A 23,207-nucleotide genomic window follows, 5' to 3' on the forward strand; every position below is an offset into this window, starting at 1 on the left:
TTGATGATGGCCTCAGTCATGGCCTTTGTCACTTATCGGTCAGAAGGTCTCTGTACTTCCTTGCCTGTCACTGGCCATTTGGGACCTAGTCACCTGATTATTACCCAGTTGAGGGCTGGGTGGGTCAAGGGCTCAGCATCATCGAGGGCAACAATATGAGTCAGGAGTATTCCTCACCATGACCCAGGAGTATGAAGGGTTCCCCTGTAAAGCCTGCCAGTTTTATAGCATAGCATATGCAAAAGGACTTGGCATTGGGGTCCTACTGAGAACGTGAGTTCAGTAACCCTTTCTCCCAGTCCTATCCTTACTTCTTTGTGCATTTGAAGGATATGCAAATGTGTGGCGCATAAATGAGAGTGGAACCCTTAGTGGCTCCTAAACATTTGAAGAACAAAACTGAGAGTCATCAGTGTGGTGGCTGGGAAGAGTATGGGTTATGATAGGTTATGGAGTCAGCAGAGCGATTTGAATCTAGCCAGATCAATTGGGAGCTTCATGTGCTCAGTCAAGTTCCCTCTCTGGGTCTCCATTTCCTTTTATAAAAAATGGCCAAAAAAAACAAAACAAAAACAAAAAACAAGAGGCAAAACAAAAACCTAACAAATGGATGCCTGAGTGGCTCGGTCGGTGAATCTGCTCCCTTTGGTTCAGGTCATAATCCCAGGGTCCTGAAACCCGAGCACCTAAGCTGCTCCCTTCCCCTTTAGTTTTATTTTTTTTTCCTATTGTTGTACAGACAGGGACCCATGAAGGTTGAAGATGAGGAGTTTGCTGTCCCCAGGTTCCTGGGGCACAAGAATGTCCAACTCCAGGGGATAGTCATGGTCCCTACCCTGGTCTCTGCTGGGATTCTGCTTCTCCTCCTGCCAGGATGCTCACCCCCAGGACAGTGTGAAAAGTCTTCCCATCTCCAGGGTAGGACTCTGTGGGAATGGACTCTGCTGGGGGCTCTTCTTGACAGAAGCTCTGTGGCAGGGCAGGGGTTAATGGTGAATTGCAACATATCTCTGGGCTGAGTCACCTCCCACTGCCACTCCCCCCAATTTCCCTCCTCTGAGGTTTTATAAAGAGGGCCAGAGACTGGAGAGTGGCAAGAACTGGAGGCAGGAGGTCCCCCGACCCAATCTGCTCCCCCAAATTCCCAGAGATCTCAGGGCAGAAGGCCCAGACAGCCTTTGGAGTTGTTGCCTGGTTCGACCATGGACTGGCAGTGGCTGTGGCTGGTTTTATTACTCCCTATGACAGTCTCAGGCCGGGCCCTGGGGCCTGCAGGGAAAGAGACAGCAGTGGTGAGTTCTCCAGGGAAGGAGGGACCCAGGCCCAGGAAGGGATTGGGGTATTACGCCACAGTCCCACCCAAGCCTCCCTCCTGACCTTCAACCTGCCTTTCTCTTCCTTCTTCTGCTCCATGATCTACTCCTACCCATCTCACGCTTCTTGCCTTTGTTCCACCTGAGCCCCTTCCCTGAGATGCCCTTCCTTTAGTCCTTCCATGTCTGCCCCCTCCTATCCTCATGAGTCTGTTAGGCCACTGAGAAGTTTTACCCTGAGACTCATTCCCCTTTTATTCTGCTTACCGTGACCCCCATCATAGGATTACCTGTTACAATATGGGTACCTGCAGAAGCCTCTAGAAGGATCTGATGACTTCAGGCCAGAAGATATTATGGAGGCTCTGAGGTGAGAGGTCATAAGGCACATGCCTTATTAAGGGTCAAGGTTGCAAGGTCATCTTTCCATCTGCTTTTTCCATCCCTTCCTCTCACCAGGCCCACTTCTGCCTGACCCCAATCCATGCTGGGGAGCTAGGGAATGGGTTGCTATCACTCTTAGGGGGGTGGGGCATGGAATGAGATGGGGATTCAAAGATGAGGAGCAGTCATTGGATCTTCCTAGACCCTGAGCATCCCTTTGGAGGCTCCATTCCACATTGTATCCAATACACTATTAGCGACATACCACATGAAGCATAATTTATAGATAAAACTATGAGTCGAGTTGATTTGGAGTTGAGTTGTTGGGATGATGTTGCTTTTTGTGGACATTTAATTCAGCATTTATTTCTATTTTGAAGTTGTCTTTTCCTATTTTGGATCTAATGGGTAGTTTTTCTTTCTGCTCTCAGCTGTGTTCACAGTTCCTTGAAAAGCCGCAGTGCCTGCAGGGCCTGAGCTTTGAAATTGCCCCAGAGCAGGCTGGGCTGGGAGGGGAGTCCAGCCATCAGGAGAAGGCTGAGGGAGGACAGGTTCTCAGGTTGGACCAGTGGTGGGAGAGTCTCCAGAGCAGGGGGTGGGGCACTTCCCCAGAGCAGAAGAAGTTTAGAAATTGCAGTAGGGGAAGAAGGCTACACCTGAGGGAAACCTTACACAGATAAGAGACTGAAGATGGGGAGGTGAAGCTGGAGTATTGCTATTTCTGCAGAACAGAAGAGAAAGTCCTAATTATGAAGACTGGATACGGGAGTGACCCCATCAGTTTCAGAGATCCTGTGCCATTCTCACCTACCACTGTGGGCAGAAGGGGCCAAGGAGCTATCCCCAGTTTCCAGTCATTCCAGACTCCCCTGCCCTGCTGGGCCCATCCCTCTCCCTCTTTTCAGAGCTTTTCAGGAAGCATCTGAGCTGCCAGTCTCAGGTCAGCTGGATGATGCCACAAGGGCCCGCATGGGGCAGCCCCGTTGTGGCCTGGAGGACCCCTTCAATCAGAAGACCCTTAAATACCTCCTGCTGGGTGAGGACTGAGACTGGGAAAGGGAGGGAAAGGAGCCTGTGGCATAGCTCTGGAGTACAGGTGGCATTGGGACAGGCTGGTCCAGCTCAGTGTTGAATGGATGATCACCTGGTGATTAACTGATCATTGCCTGCCTGGAGACATAACTTTTTTGAGTGAATGCCTAGACTCAGGGGAGCTCTTTGGGGTTGGCAGAGGATCTCTGTTTCTAACCTATTTTCTGTCCAATAATCAGGCCGCTGGAGAAAGAAGCACCTGACCTTCCGCATCTTGAACCTGCCTTCCACCCTCCCGCCCCACACAGCCCGGGCTGCCCTGCTTCAAGCCTTCCAGTACTGGAGCAATGTGGCCCCCCTGACCTTCCGGGAGGTGCAGGCTGGCTTCGCTGACATCCGCCTCTCCTTCCATGGCCGTCAGACACCATACTGCTCCAATTCCTTTGATGGGCCTGGTAGGCACCAGCTCTCGGTTCTCACCTCACAGACATTTGAGATGATCTCTGTCCCCTTGAGCCAGTGACTCTGCAACCTTAATGTTCAGGCTGCTCCCTATGCCCAACTGCACCCTACACTCTCTAACCACCTTCTAATATTTTCTTAGAAAGCAGCTGGTCACCTCCCTGGGGTCTTATCAAGCTTCCTCTTTGAAGCTTATGCTTTAGTCCTTGGTTTAAGTTCCCCTACTCAAGACACCCCTCAGAGAGGACTGGGCCAGAGAGAAGAGAGTGGTTGAGAAGTATAGAGACAGAGGGATGGGCAACGCAGAGAGAACTGGGTGATGACAAGGGAAGGTGAAAATTGAGAGAGAGGCATCTGAGAGACTGAATACAGTTGGAAATTTAAGGGAATGGAGAAATTGGGGTTTATAACATGCAGGGGATACTTTAGCCTAGGAGACTCTGACCTCCTTCCTGTCCACCTTTGTCTTTGTCCAGGGAGGGTCCTGGCCCATGCTGACATCCCAGAGCTGGGCAGTGTGCACTTTGATGAAGATGAACTCTGGACTGAGAGGACTTACCGGGGGGTGAATCTGCGCATCATTGCAGCCCACGAACTGGGCCATGCCCTGGGGCTTGGGCACTCTCGATATACCCAGGCCCTCATGGCCCCTGTCTATGCTGGCTACCGGCCCCACTTCAAGCTGCACGCAGATGATGTAGCAGGGATTCAGGCTCTCTACGGTTAGTTTTTTCCCCAGGTTACGGCTAATCATGACCCCTAGTGATCCTGAGGTCAGTGTGACCAGCATCTCTTCAGGCTGAAGAGACTGGTCTAACCTCCATGGTGGGAAATGACTTGGCTTCTTTCTCTTCCTCCTGCCCAGTTATTTAGGCTTCTTCATTTTCAGGAGTTGTTTTTCTGACACTTCCATGTCTGACCTTCCTTTCAGGCCTCTCTCTCCTCTTACCCATTCTTGGGGATGAAGAAGAATCAGTGTTCCAGCAAACTTCCTTCCTCCTTTCTGGTGCCTCTCAAAACTAAAATGTGTCTCCTGTCGATATCAATATGATCTTGCCTCCCACCAAGAGAAATTCTCTAGGATTCCCTTTTCCACTTTCTATGGGAACTCTGAGGCAAACTTAGAGAAGAGTGGGGAGGCCAGGTGCTGTGAGTTCTCTCCTTGAGCAGCATTATGTGGCCTTGCAGGGAAGAAGAACCCAGAGATAGAAGATGAGGAAGAAGAGATGGAGCTCCCCACTATACCACATGTACCCACAGAACCCAGTCCCATGCCAGACCCCTGCAGTGGTGAACTGGATGCCATGATGTTGGGTGAGGCCCTTCCCCTCCAGGCTATAGGCAGGCAGCAGCAGCAACCCACTGATCTTGAGACCTGGACAGATAGGAATGACGTGGGACCTCAGCATGAGCAGAAGAGGTTAGATACCAGACAGGGGTGAGTGGCCATGGAAGAAGGCACGTGGCATGGAGAGGAAGGCTTCAGAGCCAAATTAAAGGTGGGCTAGGTGGGCATTTACCTCAGTGTCTTCCCTATAATGGCCAGCAAAACATATCTGGTAATATAGCAAGGTGAAGAAAACTCTATTTCTTAGAATGTCTGTTATAGAAGGTATCATACCTGCATGGAAGGACAACTTGGAAGCTACTTGGAATAGGAGGTGAGGTCCCCAAAGGTGAGCTATCTGCAGGGTTTTTGTTTTATTGAGTGAACCAGAGCTGAATTGGTCTGAATAACAAAGAGGCTGAACACGGAGTCTTCCTTTTCTACCTTAATCCTCTCTTTAAGTTAAAGTTGAATAAAGTTTTGAGGCCCATTCTGTGGGAAGAGAGCAAATTATCAGCCTGCCTGCAGTGCCCGTAAGTCTTATTTGACCCAAGTCTTTTTGACTTGTCCACACTTTACCCTCAGGGCCCCGCGGGAAGACTTATGCCTTCAAGGGAAACTACGTGTGGACGGTGACCGATTCAGGGCTGGGTCCCTTGTTCCAAGTGTCTGCCCTTTGGGAGGGGCTCCCAGGAAACCTAGATGCTGCTGTCTACTCTCCTCGAACACAATGGATTCACTTCTTTAAGGGTAAAAGAGAATGGTTTACGGTGTGTTACCTGAGGAGGGCCTACGATTAAAGAAGCCATAAAAGGGAGGGAGAGATGAGAAGTTTCTGGAAGGGTGGAATGGGAGAACCAAAAGCTATCACCTGGAGACAGATATAACCTTGTTCTTTCCTTACCGGCTCTCAGGAGACAAGGTGTGGCGCTATATTAATTTCAAGATGTCTCCTGGCTTCCCCAAGAAGCTGAACAGGGTAGAACCCAACCTGGATGCAGCTCTCTATTGGCCTTTCAACCAAAAGGTGTTCCTCTTTAAGGTACAAAGTTCAAAGCAAGGGCAAATCCCTTCTTAGGAGAGGTGGGCTACCTCACACTGAGAAGCGGACTTGCTCTTGAAGGGAGATCATTTGCAGCTGGGGGTAGATCTGGGTATCTTTAAGCTCTCTCCTTATCCTCTTCTTCTCCCTACCCACCCTACTCCTAGGGCTCCGGGTATTGGCAGTGGGACGAGCTGGCCCGAACTGACTTCAGCCACTACCCTAAACCAATCAAAGGCTTGTTTACGGGAGCGCCAAACCAGCCCTCTGCTGCTATGAGCTGGCGGGATGGCCAGGTCTATTTCTTCAAGGGTAAACAATACTGGCGCCTCAACAGGCAGCTACGAGGAGAGAAAGGCTATCCCAGAGATACTGCCCGCCACTGGATGCACTGTCATCCCCAGACCTCAGTCCCCACTCTGTCAGGTTTAGATGCCACTTCTTTATCCTCAGGTACTGACCACTCTGCCATAGGAACCACCTTGGGTTCCACTTCCTCAGCCATAGGTACCACCTTGAACACTGACCACCCACCCAGAGATCCTATCTTGGACATTAGCCCCTCAGCCACAGGCTCCCCCACCCTTCCATTTCCTGGTAATGTCACCAGCCCTGCCCGGAGGCCTGAGAGGAGTCAAATGTCGGTTCCCTAGGCTGCGGGGCTGCAGCAGGGGGATGAACAATAGACTTCAGGGCTTGAAAGGTCCCAGCTCCAGCCACCACTCCTCTGTGCTCTTGCCCTCCTGGGCAGTGACTCCCTAACTCTGGGTCAGCTCCCAACTTTATACATTCCTTCGCTCATCCTACATAGCTCCTTCCAACTGTGTTATCTACTGTCTGGAAGACAGCAGTAGAAGGAAGGCATCCCTCAGGACCTTGGCTGACAGGTGGCAACAGCTGGGAAGCTAAATGCCTGGGTCCCATTCTTCCCAGACAAAGTGCAAGAAAATGGCATGGCCAGTAAAATGAGCAAGGGCTTTGGAATCCTTTAAGAATCACATTTATTTGCTTATGACTTTGGGCAAGTTAATTAACCTCATTGAGCCTCAGATTCCCCATCTGTTCAATAAGGTTAATACAGGTCCCTCAGGGTGTTTGCATTAAATGAAATACTTTTTGTGAAGTGCAGGGCACAATGTCTGGCACATTTGTGCTTAATAAAGGCTAACTCCATGTTTGTTAAAGAGGACTGAACAGCTCTTCCTCTGGCTATGCGTGTGTGTAGCTGTGAGTCCGGTAGTCCAGTCCGGTGAGGATAGCCGTATCAGATCTTTAGGGGACAGAGGACTTATCAGTCTGGCTAACTGTTTGGGGGAGCAGAGAAAGAAAAGAGCAGCAACAGCAGAGGCTGGACTCCCTGGTTCAGTGTTCAATGCCATTTTATTCACATGCTCCATGTTCTTCCTCCCTCCCATCATAGCTTTGTTGCCCAGGGGAGGAGCACATCTTCCTTCATGCTGTCCGGGGAACCAGGGAACAAACTCTGAGCAGGAAAATCAGAGGAGGGAGTTAGAATGGTTAGTGGCTGGGATAAAGTTCTAGTGAAGGAGATGAGCATCACCTACAATGGGAAGCAGAGAAGGCACTTGTCTCCCATGCAGCGGTGAAGACCAGGCTGCTTTGGGCAAAAGGGCAAGACTCTGGCATGTGTGCCAATGGTCTCCCCTTGGAGAAGTAGACAGCTGTGGGGGGAGGCAGGTTCTGTGCCATGCATTGCCCCGTGGTCTTCCCCACATTAAGGAGAGAAAGGCAAGCACCATGGAGGACGGTATTCCCAAATGAGGTAGGAGAACGGGACTTGAGCCTATGGAAGCCAGGAGCTCCTCTGTGCCCTTCTCCCCATCAAATAGCTATCAAATGCTTTAGGGAGCTACCTGGTTTTCTGTAGGTCCTACAACAACAAAACCCCCTATTCTACCATCGTGAGGCACACTGAGGCAAGTATGTAAAAGGCTCTTTGGGTAAGGGCCCTCCTTGGTTTGGAGGGAATTAGGAAGCCAGTTACTCTAGGGGCAGGGCACCTCTATTAGTGGACAGAGGTAGGTACTCATCCTTCCATTCCTCTCCCCTCCTCACAAGATTCCCCTTTATCTGTCCCTGAAACATATCCCTACAGGACTGGTCTGGTTTGGAGTACAGATTCTATCCCCAGTGACAGAGGTGGGGATGTTTGTGTGTGGGTCCTGTGGGCTCAGGCCCTGCACACTTGGTGTTCCAAGGCCCTTGCTAGGGGTCGAAGCATCAGTGGAGGTTTAGGCTCAGGTCCGGGTGGAACCAGAAGGTGTGGTGAGGGGTACAGTGGAACCACAGTCGGAATCCAGGTCCAGGACGGTGTGGGGGGCTGTGGCCTGGGGGCCTGGTCCCAGTTGGCGCTCTCGAAGGCTCTGGAGATAACTCTGGAGAGGCACAGGGCAGAGAGGGCAGAAGGTAGGGCCTGGGTCAGAACCCCCCATCCCCGACCCCAACCATCCCCATGTGCCCTCTGCTCCATCCCCAGGTGTGCTCCTCCCCTCACTCACGGGAGCCAGACTATCAGCGGGGCTCCGGGTGTTGGGGGGAAGCTGGCGCCGGTAGCTGCCTTCACAGAGCCCCACCCCAGCAGATGTCCGGTGCAACTTGGCCTCTTGCTGGCGGATCCGAAGGAGTTGAAGATGCCTTCGCTGGTGGCTCAAGACCACTGCTTGGGAGGGGGCCATACGGAACTCAGGAAGGCCCCTTGAGACCCCGAATTCTACCCCCAAACACCTTTACCCTCTACAGAAACCCATTTGATCTCCCTATTGTATCTCTCTCAAACCTCATTTCCTCCCTGGTTATTCTGAAAGAAACTCTTCTTTGGAAACCTCCTGCACTTTCCTCTTGGGCTTCCCTGAGACCTTTCTTTCCTTCCATAATAGTGCCCAGGAATTAACTCCTCTCTGCTTCCTCTGACAATTTTCCCTCATTCTTACCCAGACCGTTGGCTCCTCCAACTCTAACTTCCTTTCAATGCCCTACCCATTCATCTCGGACACCGCCACCCTTAAATATATTTTCCCCCTTCCCACCCCGCTTCCCGCCACCGCCTGTCAAGTCTGGGAACTGGGGACATGAGAAGGCACAGGTTGGCTGCTTCTGTACCATGGCACTAACTCACCATTGGCGTGGCCTCCATGTTCCTCATCCATGAGCTTCCACTGGGCCAGGGCCCCAAGGGCCCCCAGGGCTGGCCAGGTGCCCAGCAAGACCCAGCTATACCAGCAGAGAGGAGGCAAGGCTGGAAGTGCCTGCAAGCGTTGGCCCAGCCGACTGCCCAGTGCCAGCCCCTCTAGGAAGTAGTCAGCACAGGCCACCAGCACCGCAGCACCCAGCAGGGCTGTGCCCAGAACTGTGAATGGACGTGGCCACCGAAGCGTGAGCAGCGCTCCCAGAAGTGCCAGCCCCACCAACCCCCCAGCTGGCACCCAGGCTGAAGGTGGTTGGTAGATGGGCTCTGTGCCCAGCAGGGCCCCGGCACCCAGGGTCAGGCCTAGCAGGAGACCAGTCAGGAAGAGCCCAACGCTGCGAACCAACATGGTGACCAGGCCACAGAGGAGTCCGATGCCCAGCGCAATGCCCGCGCTCACCTCCAGGCTCAGCTGTGTCTCTAGCACTCGCTCCTTGTGGCACAGCAGGAAGATCACCAGAGCTCCCGACAGCAGGCCCGAGAGAAACATTACTGCCTTGAAGCAGCGGTAGCCTGGGAAGGGAGGCAGGAGGCACTGAGAGACAGAAAGTAGACATCTATAGGGACGGCTCTGATGAATTAGAAGGGAGAGGAGTGGCTAATCAGAGGGGCAGAAGACAGGAGCAGCAGCCCAGGGACCTCAAGGCAAGGGGCAGAAAGGGATCATCTCAAGAAAGGCAGGGACCTTCCGAAAACTGTGAGGAGGTGGGAGGAAAAAAATCAGGAGGTAAGATGGATACATTGCAGGGAGTAAATACAGAAGGAAGGTTTAGTACTTCCAGGAATGGTAGACAGGAAAAAATCAGCACAGGCCAATTCAGGTTATTGGGGAAGGGTTGAAGAAGACTTAAACATGGAGGATAATGTGGGAATGGAGTTTTGAGGTAGGGGGAAGGGAGAGGCAAGTGAGAATTGGCAGGGGTCAGAGCTAGAGGGCATGGATATAGGGTGTGGACAAGAAGAGCTGGCACCACTGAAGGTAGGGATCCCCTGACAGAAGAATAGAGGTGGCTCAGGAGCAAAGGAGAAAGTTGGCATCATCCTTGAGGGTGACAGTTTTGGGCAGCTGCCCCCCAGAATCCTGGCCCTGCCCTCACCGAAGCAGCAGTAGATGATTCCAAAGCAGCAGCAAAGAGCACACACCAGGGCGGGTGCCAGTTCAGGATTGTCCTGGGGTTCCAAGACACATCTTGGGTCTGGAGGCTCTGGGAGTTGTTGATTAAAGGGCCTGGGGTCAGAAGTCATGGCCAGGGGCAACAGGGCTTCCTCCATGGCCGAAGAAAAGGTGATCCCAGAGGGGAAGATCAGTGTCAGCTCCTCTCATCCATCCATGAATGTCTTGAGGGGGATGGGAAACCTGCAAGGGGGTAGGGGGCAGGAACTCAGGTGCCCATGAATCTTGAGAATTCTGCACCTCTGGAAGAAAGGCCAATTTCAGGAGGGAGTATGGCCTTGCTGGAGTAACTGAAAAAATCCACAGGATTGGGTCAAGAGGAACCAGCTGTCTTTTTACTACCCTCTGAAACAAGGACACGAAGTAAAACTTAAACTATCTTATAAATCTTATAAGGTTATGAAACTTTATCTGCTCCCTAGCTTCTCAGGGTGGGTTGGAGAGAGTAAAAAGTCCTAGGTCGGTGGAAGGAGGGGCCCAGGGACACTAGTGAGACTGGGTGCTAAAGGCCAGTAGCTTGTTCCAGCTAAAAGAAAGCTTGCTCCATCTGCAGCTGGGACTCAATACTACCTCACTGGACAGGGAAAGGTGGGGTTAATTGAGGGGGTAGGAGGAGAAAGAGAAGAGAATGAGTCATGGTGGGGTCTCTGGACAGCTGTTCCAACCCCAGGGAAGGAAGAGGGGAGAAAAGAAACAGACACTAAAAGAGTTTGGGACAAGGAATCGAGTAGTGAGAGTCCCCACACTTTGCCAAGGTTCTGAAGCCCCAGCTCATGTGGAGATGGAGTTGTTGGGGGGAAGGGGCATCTGGCCACAGTCCAGTTCCCATGGTCCCTCTTGGACTAAGCAGGCACCTTGCCCACAGACATCTCACATCCTGGTACACCGCCTCTTGCTCCTCCTCTCAGGACATTGGTGGGACTTTTCCTACCCCTCCCTTTCCCCCCCGGGGTGTCGCGGCTGCCAGTAGAATTTGAATTCGGCTCCTGAAAGAACATCAAGGAGGGGCTGGTACTGGGGGCACTGTGGGAGTAGGGTAGGAGGGATGCAGGCACTTTCATCCATCTTCTTTTGGACACCAAGGTCCTAACAGTCTAGAGGGTTGGCGTGGGGATTCCCTGGGGCTCCTCTCTTCAATCCGCTTGGAAGTCTAGGCACTCTAAACAAGGACAGATTGGGGAAGGAGTGTTAACTACTCACCACCCTGCCAGGACTCAGGAGAGGAGGGGGTAGAAGTGCTTCCCTAACCCCCCTGCTGCATCCTTGCCCGGAGGTCCTAGGCGTCGGGGGCGGCTGTCGGGCCTGGGCACCCCCAGGGTCACTCTGTTCGTTGCCCCCTAAACTCTTGCAAGCCGAAGCCCAAGCCCTGTGAGCTAAATGCAACCAGCCTGGGGGTGGAGGAAGGGGACAGGGTGTGTGGGGGGTGACATCACGGGGCGGGCCCCTCCAACTCTTTTCCCTTTGGGTGGGGGGGACCCAGTTTGCCCACTGCTCTAGGCTGGGACCAGAGATCCCCCACCCATAGCAGGGACAGGTTTGGGGGACACCACAAGACGTTTGGGGAAAGATCTCTGAATGCTCAGGCGATGACTCTACAACTAGACGCTCTCAAACTCCCAACTGGGGTCCCAGCGCCCCCCCTAGCCCGGGCTTGGTTTCTTCCACTTCCCAGAGAATTGGAGTATTGTCTTCTGGAGAACCTGGTGGTCGAGATCGGGGACCCGGGGAAGGGGCTTTTACAGGACTGGGGGCGCCGGCGAGGGGCTCATGGGCGGAAAAACTTGCGGAGCAAGACGGGGTCTGGAAGGGGGACTAACGAGAGAAGCGCGAGCAGAGGAGGGGACCCAAGCTGGGTCCGCGTGGGGGCGGGGGCGCGTGTCGACGTTGACCGAGAGCTGCTCGGTATGCAAATGAAACGCAAAACAGCATGTAGATGAATGCAGTGTTTTTTGGCACTCCGCTTGGGTACTGAGCCCAGCGGAGGTACGCTCCTAGTCGCCCAGAACCGCTCCGTTGATAGTGCCTTGGAGCAGCGTCCCGAGGGGCGGATCCGGGCCGTGGGAGCTACAGTTATACCGGGCAGTTCGCCAGCTGGGTCAGGCGCAGTGGAGGCCGAGGACTGCTGGGAAAGAAGGGGTAGTGCAGGGAGGCCAGAGTGGGGGCTGGCCCGGGGCGTCCTCCCCTCTGCTCCACCTCCGCATGATACAAAAGGGTCTCTGTCCTCGCTACAGGCAGCAGGGAAAGGATCGGGGTGGTGGCTCTTCTACGCTCTCTGGTTTTATCTGCAAGGGAAACACTGTGGCTCGGTGGCTGTCCTCAATCTCCCAGTCTCGGCCAAGCCCGAGAATACAGCCGGAGGAACCCTGAAAAAAAAAAAAAAAAAAAAAAAAAAATCTGTCCCGCGTCCACAGGCACTGCTACAGCGCCCACCAGTGGTGCAGCCTGCGGAGCTATCACTCCAGCACTCGGAGGGTGGCAGCAGAGAGCCCTTTAAGGGGCGGGGCCAGTTCTTCCTCAGGACCTCCTCCTCTGATTTGAGTCAGCGCTTGCTCAACTGGCTCGCGCCTCCGCCAACCGCTTTTTCGTTTCCTTCCCGTCTCTTCCCTGGTGACCCCGGAAGTGGAAGTGGGCGTAGGTCGGCGGCCACGGCGGGGACGGAAGGCGGAAGCAGAGCTTGAGCGGGAGGCGGAGCCGGGGGAGCTGCTCTCGTAGCTCCCCCTGGCCCTAGGCCCAGCTGCTCGAGGGGGAGGAGTTACCGCCGCTCTTCGGGTACGTTACCTTCGCCCCCTCTACCCAGCCCAAGGGTTTCTTGGATGTCTTTCTCATGGGCAACCCCAAGCTCCGCCCCCAGGTTTTCTTTGAGAGCCGCACGATCCCCACCCTTTTCTGGCAGCCTGCGGCCCCCCCTTTCCAGTCGTCTTTCCCATTTTACCCAAGAGTGACCCCCGGACCACACCCTTTGAGTTACCGCCCTCTTTCCCTCATTCTGGATTATGACTTTCTGGGGAAAGAAAAAAAACTAAGGGGTTTTGGAGGGGGAAAGGGAGCACGGTTGTGGTTAATGTAGTATTGGCTTATTGGTAGGGATAACGAACGCTCCAGAAGAATTAGAAAACAAGGGAGGTGGGTGCATTAATTATATCCTCAAATTAAGGTTATTTAATCCCTTTCTCGGTTCAATTCTGATAATCCCCACCTTGATACCTTTGTTGCAGGCATCAGAACTTATCATGATGGCTGTGACCTAAAATCCTCAGGAAGCCCTGGGGTCATGGCCCAGAAGCACCCCGGAGAAAGAGGGTTGTGTGGAGCCCACCACAGTGGTGGTGCCTCCTTCAGGACTTTAGGATCCTCTGTGGACCCTGAAATACTTTCATTCTCAGGACTCAGGGACTCAGCGGAGCCTGCTCCTAATGGTACCCGCTGCCTCACAGAGCACTCTAGTCCTAAGTACACACAGCCCCCAAACCCAGCCCACTGGTCGGATCCAAGCCATGGCCCCCCAAGGGGTCCAGGACCCCCTAGGGATGGAGAGGACCCTGATCAGAGTGAGGCATCTTCAGAAGAAGAATCAGGAGTGGACCAGGAACTCTCAAGAGAGAATGAGGCTGGGTACCAGGAGGATGGCAACCCTTCTTTTCTTTCCATTCCATCTGCTTGCAACTGCCAGGGAATCCCTGGAATCCCTGAAGGGCCTTACTCTGAGGGAGGAGATAGCTCTTCTAGCAACTTTTGTCACCATTGTACCTCTCCAGTTTTGGGGGAAGATGAAGAGTTGGAAGAGGAATATGATGATGAGGAACCTCTTAAGTTCCCCAGTGATTTTTCACGTGCGCCCAGTGGGAAGAAACCACCCCGGAGACAGCGGCACCGCATCCCGGCCAAGGAGGATACTCGGGAGGGTGGACGCAGAGATCCCAGGTCCCCTGGCCGACATAGGCTGGGCCGGAAAAGAAGTCAGGCAGATAAGCGCAAAGGCCTGGGATTATGGGGAGCAGAGGAACTGTGTCAGCTTGGGCAGGCAGGCTTCTGGTGGCTGATTGAACTGCTGGTATTGGTGGGAGAGTACGTGGAAACTTGTGGCCATCTCATCTATGCATGCAGGCAGCTGAAAGGCAGCGATCTGGACCATTTTCGAGTCTGGTTGGGAGTCTGGGCAGGGCGGCTGGGAGGCTGGGCCCAGGTAATGTTCCAGTTTCTGAGCCAAGGATGTTGCTATGGGGCAGGGCTGTTCACCCGTTTTCTTAGGCTACTAGGTGCTTTGCTGCTTCTGGCTCTGGCCCTCTCGTTGGGCTGTCTACAGTTGGGCTGGCGGTTTCTGGCGGGACTGGGTGACCGGTTAGGCTGGAGGGGTAAAGCCACTTGGCTCTTTTCTTGGCTGGATTTTCCCACCTTGCAGCGTTGCCTGATTCTGCTGAGAGATAGCAGGCCATGGCAGCAGTTGGTAAAAATGTTTCCGTGGGGTTGGCTGGAGTTGCCTTGGGTCAAGCCAAGGACTAATAGGCAGGGGAATGCACCTGTAACTGGTGGTCGCTACTGCCAGCCTGAAGAAGAAGTGGCTCGACTCTTGACCATGGCTGGGGTTCCTGAGGATGAGCTAAACCCTTTCCATGTGTTGGGGGTTGAAGCCACAGCATCAGATGTTGAACTGAAGAAGGCATATAGGCAGCTGGCAGTGATGGTGAGTATCTTTCCCCTGTTTCCTCTTCCTCTTTGTTGTCTTATTTTCTATTCCAATTTTAGGAAGAGTAGGATAAAGAGAAGGCAGAGTTAAAAAGTCAACTTGAAGCTGGAGCAACATTAATTCTTAGGAAACAGTCATAAAGACTTTTTCCCCTCTGCTGTGGCATCTGACTTCCTTCATTTTAAGCTTTTTGTCTTGAGATTCTTTTTTTTTTTTTAAGATTTATTTATTTGAGAGAGAGAGAGAGCACTAGAGAGTCTGCAGGGCAGGGGGAGGGGCACGGGTGGCGTGGGGGAGAGGGAGAAGCAGACTCCCTGCTGAGCAGGGAGCCGGGTGCAGGGGCTTGGTCCCAGAACCCCAGGATGTTAGACCACTCACCTTGGAATATCCAGGTGCAGTCCCTCTAACCACCCTGTAGGGTGGAAAAGAGGCCTCATTAGAAAGCCTGTCAGTTCTGTACCCTGAACTAATGAGGGTTTTTTGAACAGGGGGATATCCAGCTATCTGTCCCAGATAGGCAAGTGTGGACTTAGTGTGGGAAGGTTCAGGGGGTGCATGTGATTGTTCCAGGACTAGGTGAAAGAAAACAAAGTATTTCAAGACCAGCAGTCTAGAATGGAAAAGGGAAAGAGAATGGAACATAAACCATGGAGAGGCATGTGCATCTGTATGTCATACATATGGCTGTTTTTAAAGATTTCATTTTTTTTTTAAAGATTTGATTTTTTATTTATTATCTTGACAGAGAGAGAGAGATCACAAGTAGGCAGAGAGGCAGGCAGAGAGAGAGAGAGAGGAGGAAGCAGGCTTCATGCTGAGGAGAGAGCCCGATGCGGGGCTCGATCCCAGGACCCTGGGATCATGACCTGAGCCGAAGGCAGAGGCTTAACCCACTGAGCCACCCAGGCGCCCCAAAAGATTTCATTTTTAAGTAATCTCTACACCTGATACGGGGCTCAGACCCACAACCCTGAGATCAAGAGTCTCATTGTCCTACTGACTGAGCCAGCCAGGCTGGCATGATATGGTTGCTTTTATTGATTGGGGGGGGGCGGGAGGGGGTGGTACAGGTGGAGTTGTGATGCCCCATATGCCTAAGGGAAATGTTTAATACAAGCATGCAAATTGCTATTAGTAGATATTAATTTGCTATTTTTAGATATGATCTTTATTGCTTTTTCTGTAAGTAAAACTGTATTATAAGTAATGTGTGTAAATTCCATTGGAGGCTGATTTGAGTGTATGGAACTGGACTGGTAAAATTATCATGGTGTGCAAATTACGCCAGTGACTGCATGGCAACAAAAAGGAATGGGTTAACCAAGGTGTCCATTAACCATTCAAGACACAGTAAGGTACCAGGCCTGTAAATTAGCAGAGGACTAAGTTTGGTGGGAAATGCATGCCCCTTAGTGGATAGACTGGGATATTCTTAAGAGTGGGGAATGGCAGTTTACACTCAGATTGTTACTAGCAGTAGAGCTCTTTTCTCACTTTCATGTCTTTTAGCAAACATCCTCTCTTGGGGAATAACATTCTTAGAAGAAAATTTCATTTTCAACTTACTTTCTTGGAGTAGAGATATAGTTAAGTTCCCTGATCCTCAATATACCTGCCCTGCACCTCAAAGTACTCCCTTGTTCTGGGCCAGTGTCTGTGGGCTTCTTTTACAAAACCTCTCACTGTCCTTATGAAGCCTCAGAGTGACCATGACTGAAAGCTGTTCTGTAAGCTTGGGTATGTGGAGTATTAACGGCATTCCCTTTATTTGGCATCATCAGGAGATTAGCTTTATTCTGTTCTTTTGGAAGAGGAGGATGGGAACAATCAGGAAGCTGTAGGAGTTGAGGATACTATTTGTCTTAGAGGAGAGGCTGAAAAGTGGATAAAAAGCCTGTGAGGATCACAACATGCTAATTCATTTCTGGGACAGAAGGGCAAACCATTATGGGAAGTACATACTAGAATTTTCTAGTTAGAATGAGTTTGAAGATGTAGTATCTTTGGAACTCTTACTTTATGGTTGACGATAGAGTTAAAATGTGAGGGCTTAGTATGCATTTACCAGTAGGGTGACCAACCATCCCTGCTTCCCGGGATTGAGGGTTTCCTGAGACATGAACTTTTAGTGCTAAAACTGGGACAGTCCCAGGCACACTGATAGGATGGATCACCCTAGTGCCAAATTCTGTGTATATATGTTGTGAGTATTCTCCCAGTAATCCATGATAAATAGCTAATAGTGACAGAGCTAGAACTTGATCCTATATATGTGTCTGCAGAGCCAGAGCAATTAGTCATTAAGTTATATTGATTCTCTAAAAGGGTGATGAAAGAGAGCCATTTGATACAAGGGTTATTATTATTATTTATTTTTTTTAAGTAGGTTTCATGCCCAGTGTGTAGCCCAAGGTGGAGCCCAACCAGGCTTGAACTCAGAACCCTGAGATCAAGAATCAGATGCTTAACCCACTGAACTATCCAGGCATCCTGATAATGAGGTTATTTTGACCTAAGATGGGGAGATGGTTGGAATGGATTTGGGATGAAATCTTTGTCTTGGTAGGTTCATCCTGACAAAAATCATCATCCCCGGGCAGAGGAGGCCTTCAAAGTTTTGCGGGCAGCTTGGGACATTGTCAGCAGCCCTGAAAGGCGGAAGGAATATGAAATGTAAGTTGGAAATGGGAAATTGTCAGGTGGGATGAATGAGTAATCTTCAAAGTAGAGGTCCCTGGACTTGTGGGTGAAGCTCTCTGAGGTGGAGAGAACAGGGTTGCTTATCTTTCTAGCTGGCCAGGGGCCTCAAGAGGGTTAAAGGTTCATCTCCCTTTGTCCCTTGATCAATACCTTCTGATTTACAAAGGCTTTCTTCTCTTAGGAAACGAATGGCAGAGACTGAGCTGAGCCGGTCAGTGAATGAGTTTCTGTCCAAGCTGCAGGATGACCTCAAAGAGGCAATGAATACTATGATGTGCAGCCGATGCCAGGGAAAGCATAGGTATGAAATAGGGCAGGGATGGGACAGTCACAGATTAGCCATTGGGTAGCCAAAGACTTCCATTTGAGTATTACTGGTAGTTGGGGGATACAGCTGATGAGTAAAAAGACCCTGAGGTTTCTACTTTTGCCAGTGTCGAGATTGGGAATTTGAATTTGTACTAAGAAAAAAAAGTTAATATTTTTAGTTGTAAGAGAGAAGGTTGAGGGTACGGGTGTTTGTAGACATATGTAACAACTGAGTGGAGATAATTTTAGATATATTAGCTATTTGTCAATAATGATGACACTAAACACTTGATCTTAGCCAAAAGGCCAAAAAATGATTATAACGATGATAGTATAACAGTGTTGTAGGCTTGACAGATGAAAAGGAACTTTCCTTTTGTTGGGTTGTAGGAGGTTTGAAATGGACCGGGAACCTAAGAGTGCCAGATACTGTGCTGAGTGTAATAGACTGCATCCTGCTGAGGAAGGAGACTTTTGGGCAGAGTCAAGTATGTTGGGCCTCAAGATCACCTATTTTGCACTGATGGATGGAAAAGTGTATGACATCACAGGTATTCTTCTGTTCTCTAGAAATATGGGCTCATGTATGCTCAAAACTGTGATGTTTTGGCTAATTATTTCTCATGCTTGTAGAGTGGGCTGGATGCCAGCGTGTGGGAATCTCCCCAGATACGCACAGAGTCCCCTATCACATCTCCTTTGGTTCTCGGATTCCAGGCACCAGTGGGCGGCAGAGGTAGGTGTTACTTCTTTCAACAATCTACCTACTGTTGTAGTTCTGAATATGATTTCAGATGACATGCTGCTTAGGACACCTAGAGGTCTTACCCTTAAGTTTGGCAGCTGACTCAGTATATCTTTTTCTTTCCCCCCAGTGCATCTTTAACTTAGGTGTAAACAGGTAACAGAGGTAACCATATAACTCTTAATAGCTCTTGCCTCATAATGTCTTATATTTTCCTTTCAGAGCAACCCCAGATGCCCCTCCTGCTGATCTTCAGGATTTCTTGAGCCGGATATTTCAAGTACCCCCAGGCCAGATGTCCAATGGGAACTTCTTTGCAGCTCCTCAGCCTGGCCCTGGGGCCACTGCAGCCTCTAAGCCCAACAGCACAGTACCCAAGGGAGAAGCCAAACCGAAGCGGCGGAAGAAAGTGAGGAGGCCCTTCCAACGTTGACACCCCTTCTCTTCTTTCCTCAGATCAATGTCAGGGAGTCAAAAGGGCTGTGTATAGCACAGGATGGAGTTTTGACTTGTTTATTTTTAAATATTTAAAAAAGGGAAAATTTTAAGCTCAAATTGTTCACTCAGTACTTGTAGGAAGCCCCAGAACCACTCTCCCTCCTCCACCAGCACCTAGGAACTGAATCTTGTCTTCTGACAATACCAAAGAAATAGGGGGTGGCTAAAGCAAAGATCCTAGGCCTGGACCTGGGCTGGACAATATCTCCCATGCTAGTGTGGGAACTGGTATTTCCCTGGGGTCTGTATGCCTTTGTCTCTTGCTTCTAGAGCAGATGACACTTTCCCCCCTTTTTTTAAACTACGAGTCTATCTTATAATTTCTTGACCCATTTCAGGAGGGAGCCCCCTCCTTTACCCCAACATTCTAGTTAAAAGAGAACAAGAAAGCATGTAGCCCTAATTATAGGAGATTATACATAGAGTTCAGAGAGTGGGAACTTTGAATTTTTCCTCTGACATTCACCTTGTGGGTAATCACCCAATTTCATGCTTGTTGCTGCAGGGATGGCCAAACTAATAATTTTTAAAAAGCAGACTCATGCCCTCTGCCCTTGGGTGAGGGAGAAGGATAAAGGGGCTCCCAGAAGCCCCCTTATGATCCAAGGGTTTGTATTTTTTTAAGTTTGTTCATATTTGTATGTACATATCTATTTAAAGCCAGGGGATTATCTTTCTATAAATATATAAACTGGCAACCTGTATCTTTCCTCTCTTCTTTGCCCTTTTTCTCATTTGAGAATCCTTTCCCTAAGTGTTAGCTGAGTGAAGGGCACCTCCTACTGGATCAAGGGAGAGGGGATTAAAACAATACCTTAGAGAAGTTTTATATAATAAGTTGCTATTCCTTGTTTCTTCCCCAGCCTTATGAGGACATCTCCCTACCCTTCCTGCTGACCAAACTATAGCCATATCTCAAACAAACAAACAAACAAACAAACTTTATTATAGGGAAAATACACAGCAAAACAGAGTTGGCAAGTGGTGCAGGTAGAAGATCTGGAAAAACTTAATCACCAAACAAACTGCTCAAACATGGCTTCCTGCTGTGAGGGAGACTGATTTGGCCCTTATCTTTGCCACCTTTCCTGATTCAAAGAAAATTTGTTTTTAGTAGGGCTGAGCCCAGGGAGCCCCATTTTCCAGTCTGTTTTCTTCCTGGGAGTTTGGGAAAGGTTATGTAGTTCTCAGGGTTTCAAGATAAAGAAGACAATACAGAGAAGGAAAGGATGTTGCAGCCCTTTGGTCCAGTGTTATTCCCAGCCCCATCCCTCAGTATTTGTTGATGCCAAAGAGTCGAACCCCATGGAATTGGGGTAACTTAGGCAGCAGTACGCTGAGCAATGAGGCTGTGTTGATGAGGAAATGAGCAGCATCATACTTGGTGTAGAAGCTGGCCAGGAGGTAGCTGGGGAGAGAAGAAATGGGTTAAGTGAAGTTGGCCTTCCCTAGTTGTTATTTATGGCTTTGCAGTGACTTTTCTCTTCTATTTTTAAATGACCAATTTTATTGCATGTAGTCCTAGAATATCTGAAAATATTCCAGTTAAATTAATAGTATTTACTTTGTCATTGGGGAGATAATCAGCACTTTTAGCTGGAGATTTATAAGTTAGAGAGTTTTTCATTGTTAATGATGTGGAAATGACAGCTGAAGTCTATGTGGCTGTTAGAGTGCTTTTGCTTCAATTCCCCACAGTTTTCACAGATTTATATCTGTTCTGCTTTATTTATTCATTTCCTTTGAAGTGTAAAACCATTTGGTTTTGCTTGGGTGTTTTCTCAGTCCTTTCTCCATTCCCCTACCACCAACGGGCAGCAAGGAATGCTTGATTACTATCTTCTACTTTTTATTGCTCTCCCTAGATTCAGACCATACCATAATATCTTCAAAGGGTCTAAGTGAGAAGTCTGCTTTTTTAAAGCTTCCCTATGGAGGTTTCTCCTTGATGCTTGGAGCATTCCCTGTATCTCCCCCTAGACTCACAGTATGATAGGAGAGATGCTGAGGAATTTGCGGGAAGAGGTAAATTGGAGCCCGTAGTCCATCTGTTCCCAGTGTGTCAGTAGCCGAGCCTTTCCTTGGTCAGGGGTCTCAAAAGGTGTCCCTTTCACCGTATGTAAGAAGACATACATAGCCTGGGAGGAGGGAAAGGCGGGGCGGGGGGTGCAGTGTGAGGAGGCAGAAAGTAGTCCGTCAGCCCAAGAATTATGCTGAGATCGCGAAACGAAGACATAAATTCCCAAATAATAAGTGATTTGGGGTTTTGGTTCGGAAAGGCCTGGGTTGGGTATAAGGGTATGGTTTAGTGCTCACCAAGTTATGGATGACGTTGGTCAGGGTCCAGACAACAGGAATGCTGAAGAAGGGGATGCTGAGTAGAACCACATGAAGCAGTCCTACCAAGATGATGTAGGCCAGCCAGATGCCCCGGCTATTCATCACTCGAGTGTTGGGGTTTACTTCGCTGTGTGCCACCCCCACATTCATCCTACCGCCATGGGGGAATCAGGCAGGAGTCCAACTCAATTTCCTCTTAACCCCTCTTTGAATTAGTTCCCCCAAGTTGTCTCCTGGATAGCCCAAATCCCCTTAACTCTACTGGGAATAAAAAAACTTACCCATTGTGCACAAAGGAAAAACTGAAGACTTAGGAAAGAAAACTTAAAAGGCAAGACGGGTGCTCTCTACTTTTAGAGACATTAATGGTAATCTTTACTCTGATCCTTACACTTCAACTGTAACCTAAGGGGTCTAGGCTTGGGGCAGGGACTTCTGACAGCAGGGGTTAACAACCACCAATAAGGGGTAAGGGGACAAAACTACTTCTAATCCCCACCTCTTCCTATGTGGCTTGCCCGTCCAGTCTCCCATCCCCTTGGCATGTAAGCAGACCGCATCCCAATCCCTTTCTCAAGCGAAGGGCGCTGCCGAGTATTTACCCAATGGCTTTTGGATTGAGCTAGGAAGGAACCTGAGCTCAGCATCTCGAGTCACGGAGCCTTATTCCCGAATCAAGGGGCGGCTCTGATTGTCTGAACTTGGCTCTTTAAAATCGTGCTTGTTGATGTCAACTTGGGAAGCAAATCTTGCTCGCCCGTCTTTACCTGAAATTCCTTAAACCCTAGTGTTGAACCCGCCCCATGCCCCTCCCAGCTTCCCTCTCAAGTTTGTCGTTCTGTTATTCTCAGGGGTCTCTTCAGAGCTCCTCTCGGTATTTAGGTTGCCGACGTTCCAACCTCCCTCCGACCCCGCCCTCCATCTTTCGCCCGGCACCACTTTTCCTCTGTCCCATTTCTAGTCTCCCGGCAGCCCCTACCTGCAGGCTTCAGAAGCCCGTCGGACTCGAAGAGCGGCGTTCGCTTCCACACCTGTGGTGTCCAGGAAGCACACGCCCTCGCCCATCTGCGCTCTCCCTATTCGTGGAACAGAATCGGCGCTGCCGCCACCCATTGGTTGGCAGTTTGCAATGGTGATGCGCAATTGGCCGCCATTTCCGCCGTTCAGGACGTTCAGAACCCGCCCCTCTCCCTGTCCCACCTTTTGAGAGAGGTGGGGAAAGCTGCTAGGAGGAGTGAGAACGGCGTCCGCTATTGACTAATGGGAAGAATTGATAGTGTGAGGTGGGAGTAAGAGTGACAGCGATTGGTTGGCCGTGGTTATCAGCGCCTAGGCGGGAGCTCCTGGAAGCGGAGGCAGTGGGTGGGGGCCTAGTGGACTGGAGGGTAACAAGATGGCGGCGGAGACGGTGGAGCTCCATAAACTGAAGGTACCGTGAGGCGGGGAAAGGCTAAGTTAGACCTTTCTGGGGACTGAATTCTGCCGGGTGGCTTGCTATTTTTACTGCATGTTCATCTTTCAGGCTTTTCCACTTCGTTTTTTGGCTCCCGCCGTAGTTCTTTTCTTTTGTGCCTCCTTTCTTCCCACTACGCCTTCCCTAATTTCCCATTTCTCCGTTGCGGTTTTACAGTATTCTTGTTATTTCGGCCCTTTCTTCATCGTTGTATCATCCGTCACTTCCCCACCGGTATGCAAGTGCTTTCAACCTGTTATACTCCTTTCACGTTTCTCGTCAGAGCTGCATTACGTCAGTGGTCCCCTCCTCTTTGCCCCATGCTGGAGCCAGGACCCCCTTTTTCTTTCCTGGGTCGATGCTTTTCAGTCTATTGTCCAAAACTGGGGTTCCCGTTAGCAAACGATGGCAGCGTTGTGTATTTCTATCTACCCACATTTCAAACAGGATCCAGAGAATGCTTCCACTCCTTTTTTTTTAGGTGGGGTTACGCCCTCGGAGCTAACTTTGAAACCTGAGGAGCGGCCTCAGAAACTAGG

General features: G+C 50.3%; 5 protein-coding genes across 10 annotated transcripts in view; 3 read left to right on the forward strand and 2 right to left on the reverse strand.

Moving 5' to 3' along the window:
• The first annotated feature begins 1,084 nt into the window (after positions 1 to 1,084).
• On the forward strand, positions 1,085 to 6,744 carry MMP19 (matrix metallopeptidase 19). The gene is made up of 9 exons (XM_047739504.1): positions 1,085 to 1,292; positions 1,598 to 1,683; positions 2,603 to 2,733; positions 2,969 to 3,184; positions 3,668 to 3,913; positions 4,380 to 4,505; positions 5,104 to 5,268; positions 5,433 to 5,560; positions 5,728 to 6,744. Exons 1-9 carry the CDS (start codon positions 1,203 to 1,205, stop codon positions 6,211 to 6,213), a joined length of 1,674 nt encoding a protein of 557 aa, XP_047595460.1. The 5' UTR covers positions 1,085 to 1,202; the 3' UTR covers positions 6,214 to 6,744.
• Positions 6,745 to 6,921: 177 nt separating this feature from the next.
• Positions 6,922 to 11,536, reverse strand: LOC125106036 (transmembrane protein 198-like). 5 transcript variants are annotated; one of them, XM_047739508.1, is made up of 5 exons: positions 11,140 to 11,536; positions 9,863 to 9,970; positions 8,697 to 9,278; positions 8,080 to 8,240; positions 6,922 to 7,956 (listed from the first exon to the last, which is right to left on the reverse strand). In XM_047739508.1, exons 3-5 carry the CDS (start codon positions 9,253 to 9,255, stop codon positions 7,819 to 7,821), a joined length of 858 nt encoding a protein of 285 aa, XP_047595464.1. In that variant the 5' UTR covers positions 9,256 to 9,278; positions 9,863 to 9,970; positions 11,140 to 11,536; the 3' UTR covers positions 6,922 to 7,818. The 5 variants fall into 5 exon arrangements, with proteins under 5 accessions (XP_047595464.1, XP_047595462.1, XP_047595461.1 ...); XM_047739506.1 differs by having other exon boundaries at positions 8,080 to 8,237; positions 9,863 to 10,122; XM_047739505.1 differs by having other exon boundaries at positions 9,863 to 10,122.
• Positions 11,537 to 11,735: 199 nt separating this feature from the next.
• DNAJC14 (DnaJ heat shock protein family (Hsp40) member C14) lies at positions 11,736 to 19,815 on the forward strand. The gene is made up of 7 exons (XM_047739503.1): positions 11,736 to 12,708; positions 13,155 to 14,620; positions 17,190 to 17,296; positions 17,505 to 17,624; positions 18,023 to 18,183; positions 18,266 to 18,368; positions 18,600 to 19,815. The coding sequence occupies exons 2-7, from the start codon at positions 13,211 to 13,213 to the stop codon at positions 18,808 to 18,810; spliced, it is 2,112 nt and encodes a 703-aa protein (XP_047595459.1). The 5' UTR covers positions 11,736 to 12,708; positions 13,155 to 13,210; the 3' UTR covers positions 18,811 to 19,815.
• ORMDL2 (ORMDL sphingolipid biosynthesis regulator 2) lies at positions 19,798 to 22,462 on the reverse strand. The gene is made up of 4 exons (XM_047739513.1): positions 22,195 to 22,462; positions 21,192 to 21,366; positions 20,862 to 21,013; positions 19,798 to 20,283 (listed from the first exon to the last, which is right to left on the reverse strand). Exons 1-4 carry the CDS (start codon positions 22,326 to 22,328, stop codon positions 20,148 to 20,150), a joined length of 597 nt encoding a protein of 198 aa, XP_047595469.1. The 5' UTR covers positions 22,329 to 22,462; the 3' UTR covers positions 19,798 to 20,147.
• Positions 22,463 to 22,482: 20 nt separating this feature from the next.
• Positions 22,483 to 23,207, forward strand: part of SARNP (SAP domain containing ribonucleoprotein) — a 41,773-nt gene continuing 41,048 nt past the window's right edge. For both annotated transcript variants that reach the window (XM_047739511.1, XM_047739512.1), the window contains exon 1: positions 22,483 to 22,644. In XM_047739511.1, coding sequence (XP_047595467.1) covers positions 22,609 to 22,644 — 36 coding nt within the window. In that variant the 5' untranslated portion in view covers positions 22,483 to 22,608. The remainder of the gene's footprint in view (positions 22,645 to 23,207) is intronic.

This window comes from Lutra lutra, chromosome 8, assembly GCF_902655055.1.
Source record: "Lutra lutra chromosome 8, mLutLut1.2, whole genome shotgun sequence".
Taxonomy (NCBI): Eukaryota; Metazoa; Chordata; class Mammalia; order Carnivora; family Mustelidae; genus Lutra; species Lutra lutra.

What these genes read in the sequence shown, in the direction of transcription:
- MMP19 (XM_047739504.1), top strand. Translation starts at nt 1,203, where the DNA reads ATGGACTGGCAGTGGCTGTGGCTGGTTTTATTACTCCCTATGACAGTC. An exon ending in GATATTATGGAGGCTCTGAG is followed by an intron (nt 1,684 to 2,602) that starts GTGAGAGGTCAT and finishes CCCTCTTTTCAG; the next exon opens with AGCTTTTCAGGAAGCATCTG. An exon ending in AAAAGGTGTTCCTCTTTAAG is followed by an intron (nt 5,561 to 5,727) that starts GTACAAAGTTCA and finishes CCCTACTCCTAG; the next exon opens with GGCTCCGGGTATTGGCAGTG.
- LOC125106036 (XM_047739505.1), bottom strand. Translation starts at nt 10,037, where the DNA reads ATGGAGGAAGCCCTGTTGCCCCTGGCCATGACTTCTGACCCCAGGCCC. An exon ending in AATCATCTACTGCTGCTTCG is followed by an intron (nt 9,279 to 9,862) that starts GTGAGGGCAGGG and finishes CTCCCTTCCCAG; the next exon opens with GCTACCGCTGCTTCAAGGCA. An exon ending in ACATGGAGGCCACGCCAATG is followed by an intron (nt 8,241 to 8,696) that starts GTGAGTTAGTGC and finishes CCCCCTCCCAAG; the next exon opens with CAGTGGTCTTGAGCCACCAG.
- DNAJC14 (XM_047739503.1), top strand. Translation starts at nt 13,211, where the DNA reads ATGGCCCAGAAGCACCCCGGAGAAAGAGGGTTGTGTGGAGCCCACCAC. An exon ending in ATAGGCAGCTGGCAGTGATG is followed by an intron (nt 14,621 to 17,189) that starts GTGAGTATCTTT and finishes TTGTCTTGGTAG; the next exon opens with GTTCATCCTGACAAAAATCA. An exon ending in GGCACCAGTGGGCGGCAGAG is followed by an intron (nt 18,369 to 18,599) that starts GTAGGTGTTACT and finishes TTTTCCTTTCAG; the next exon opens with AGCAACCCCAGATGCCCCTC.
- ORMDL2 (XM_047739513.1), bottom strand. Translation starts at nt 22,328, where the DNA reads ATGGGTGGCGGCAGCGCCGATTCTGTTCCACGAATAGGGAGAGCGCAG. An exon ending in CGGGCTTCTGAAGCCTGCAG is followed by an intron (nt 21,367 to 22,194) that starts GTAGGGGCTGCC and finishes CCATGGCGGTAG; the next exon opens with GATGAATGTGGGGGTGGCAC. An exon ending in CCAACGTCATCCATAACTTG is followed by an intron (nt 21,014 to 21,191) that starts GTGAGCACTAAA and finishes CCCTCCTCCCAG; the next exon opens with GCTATGTATGTCTTCTTACA.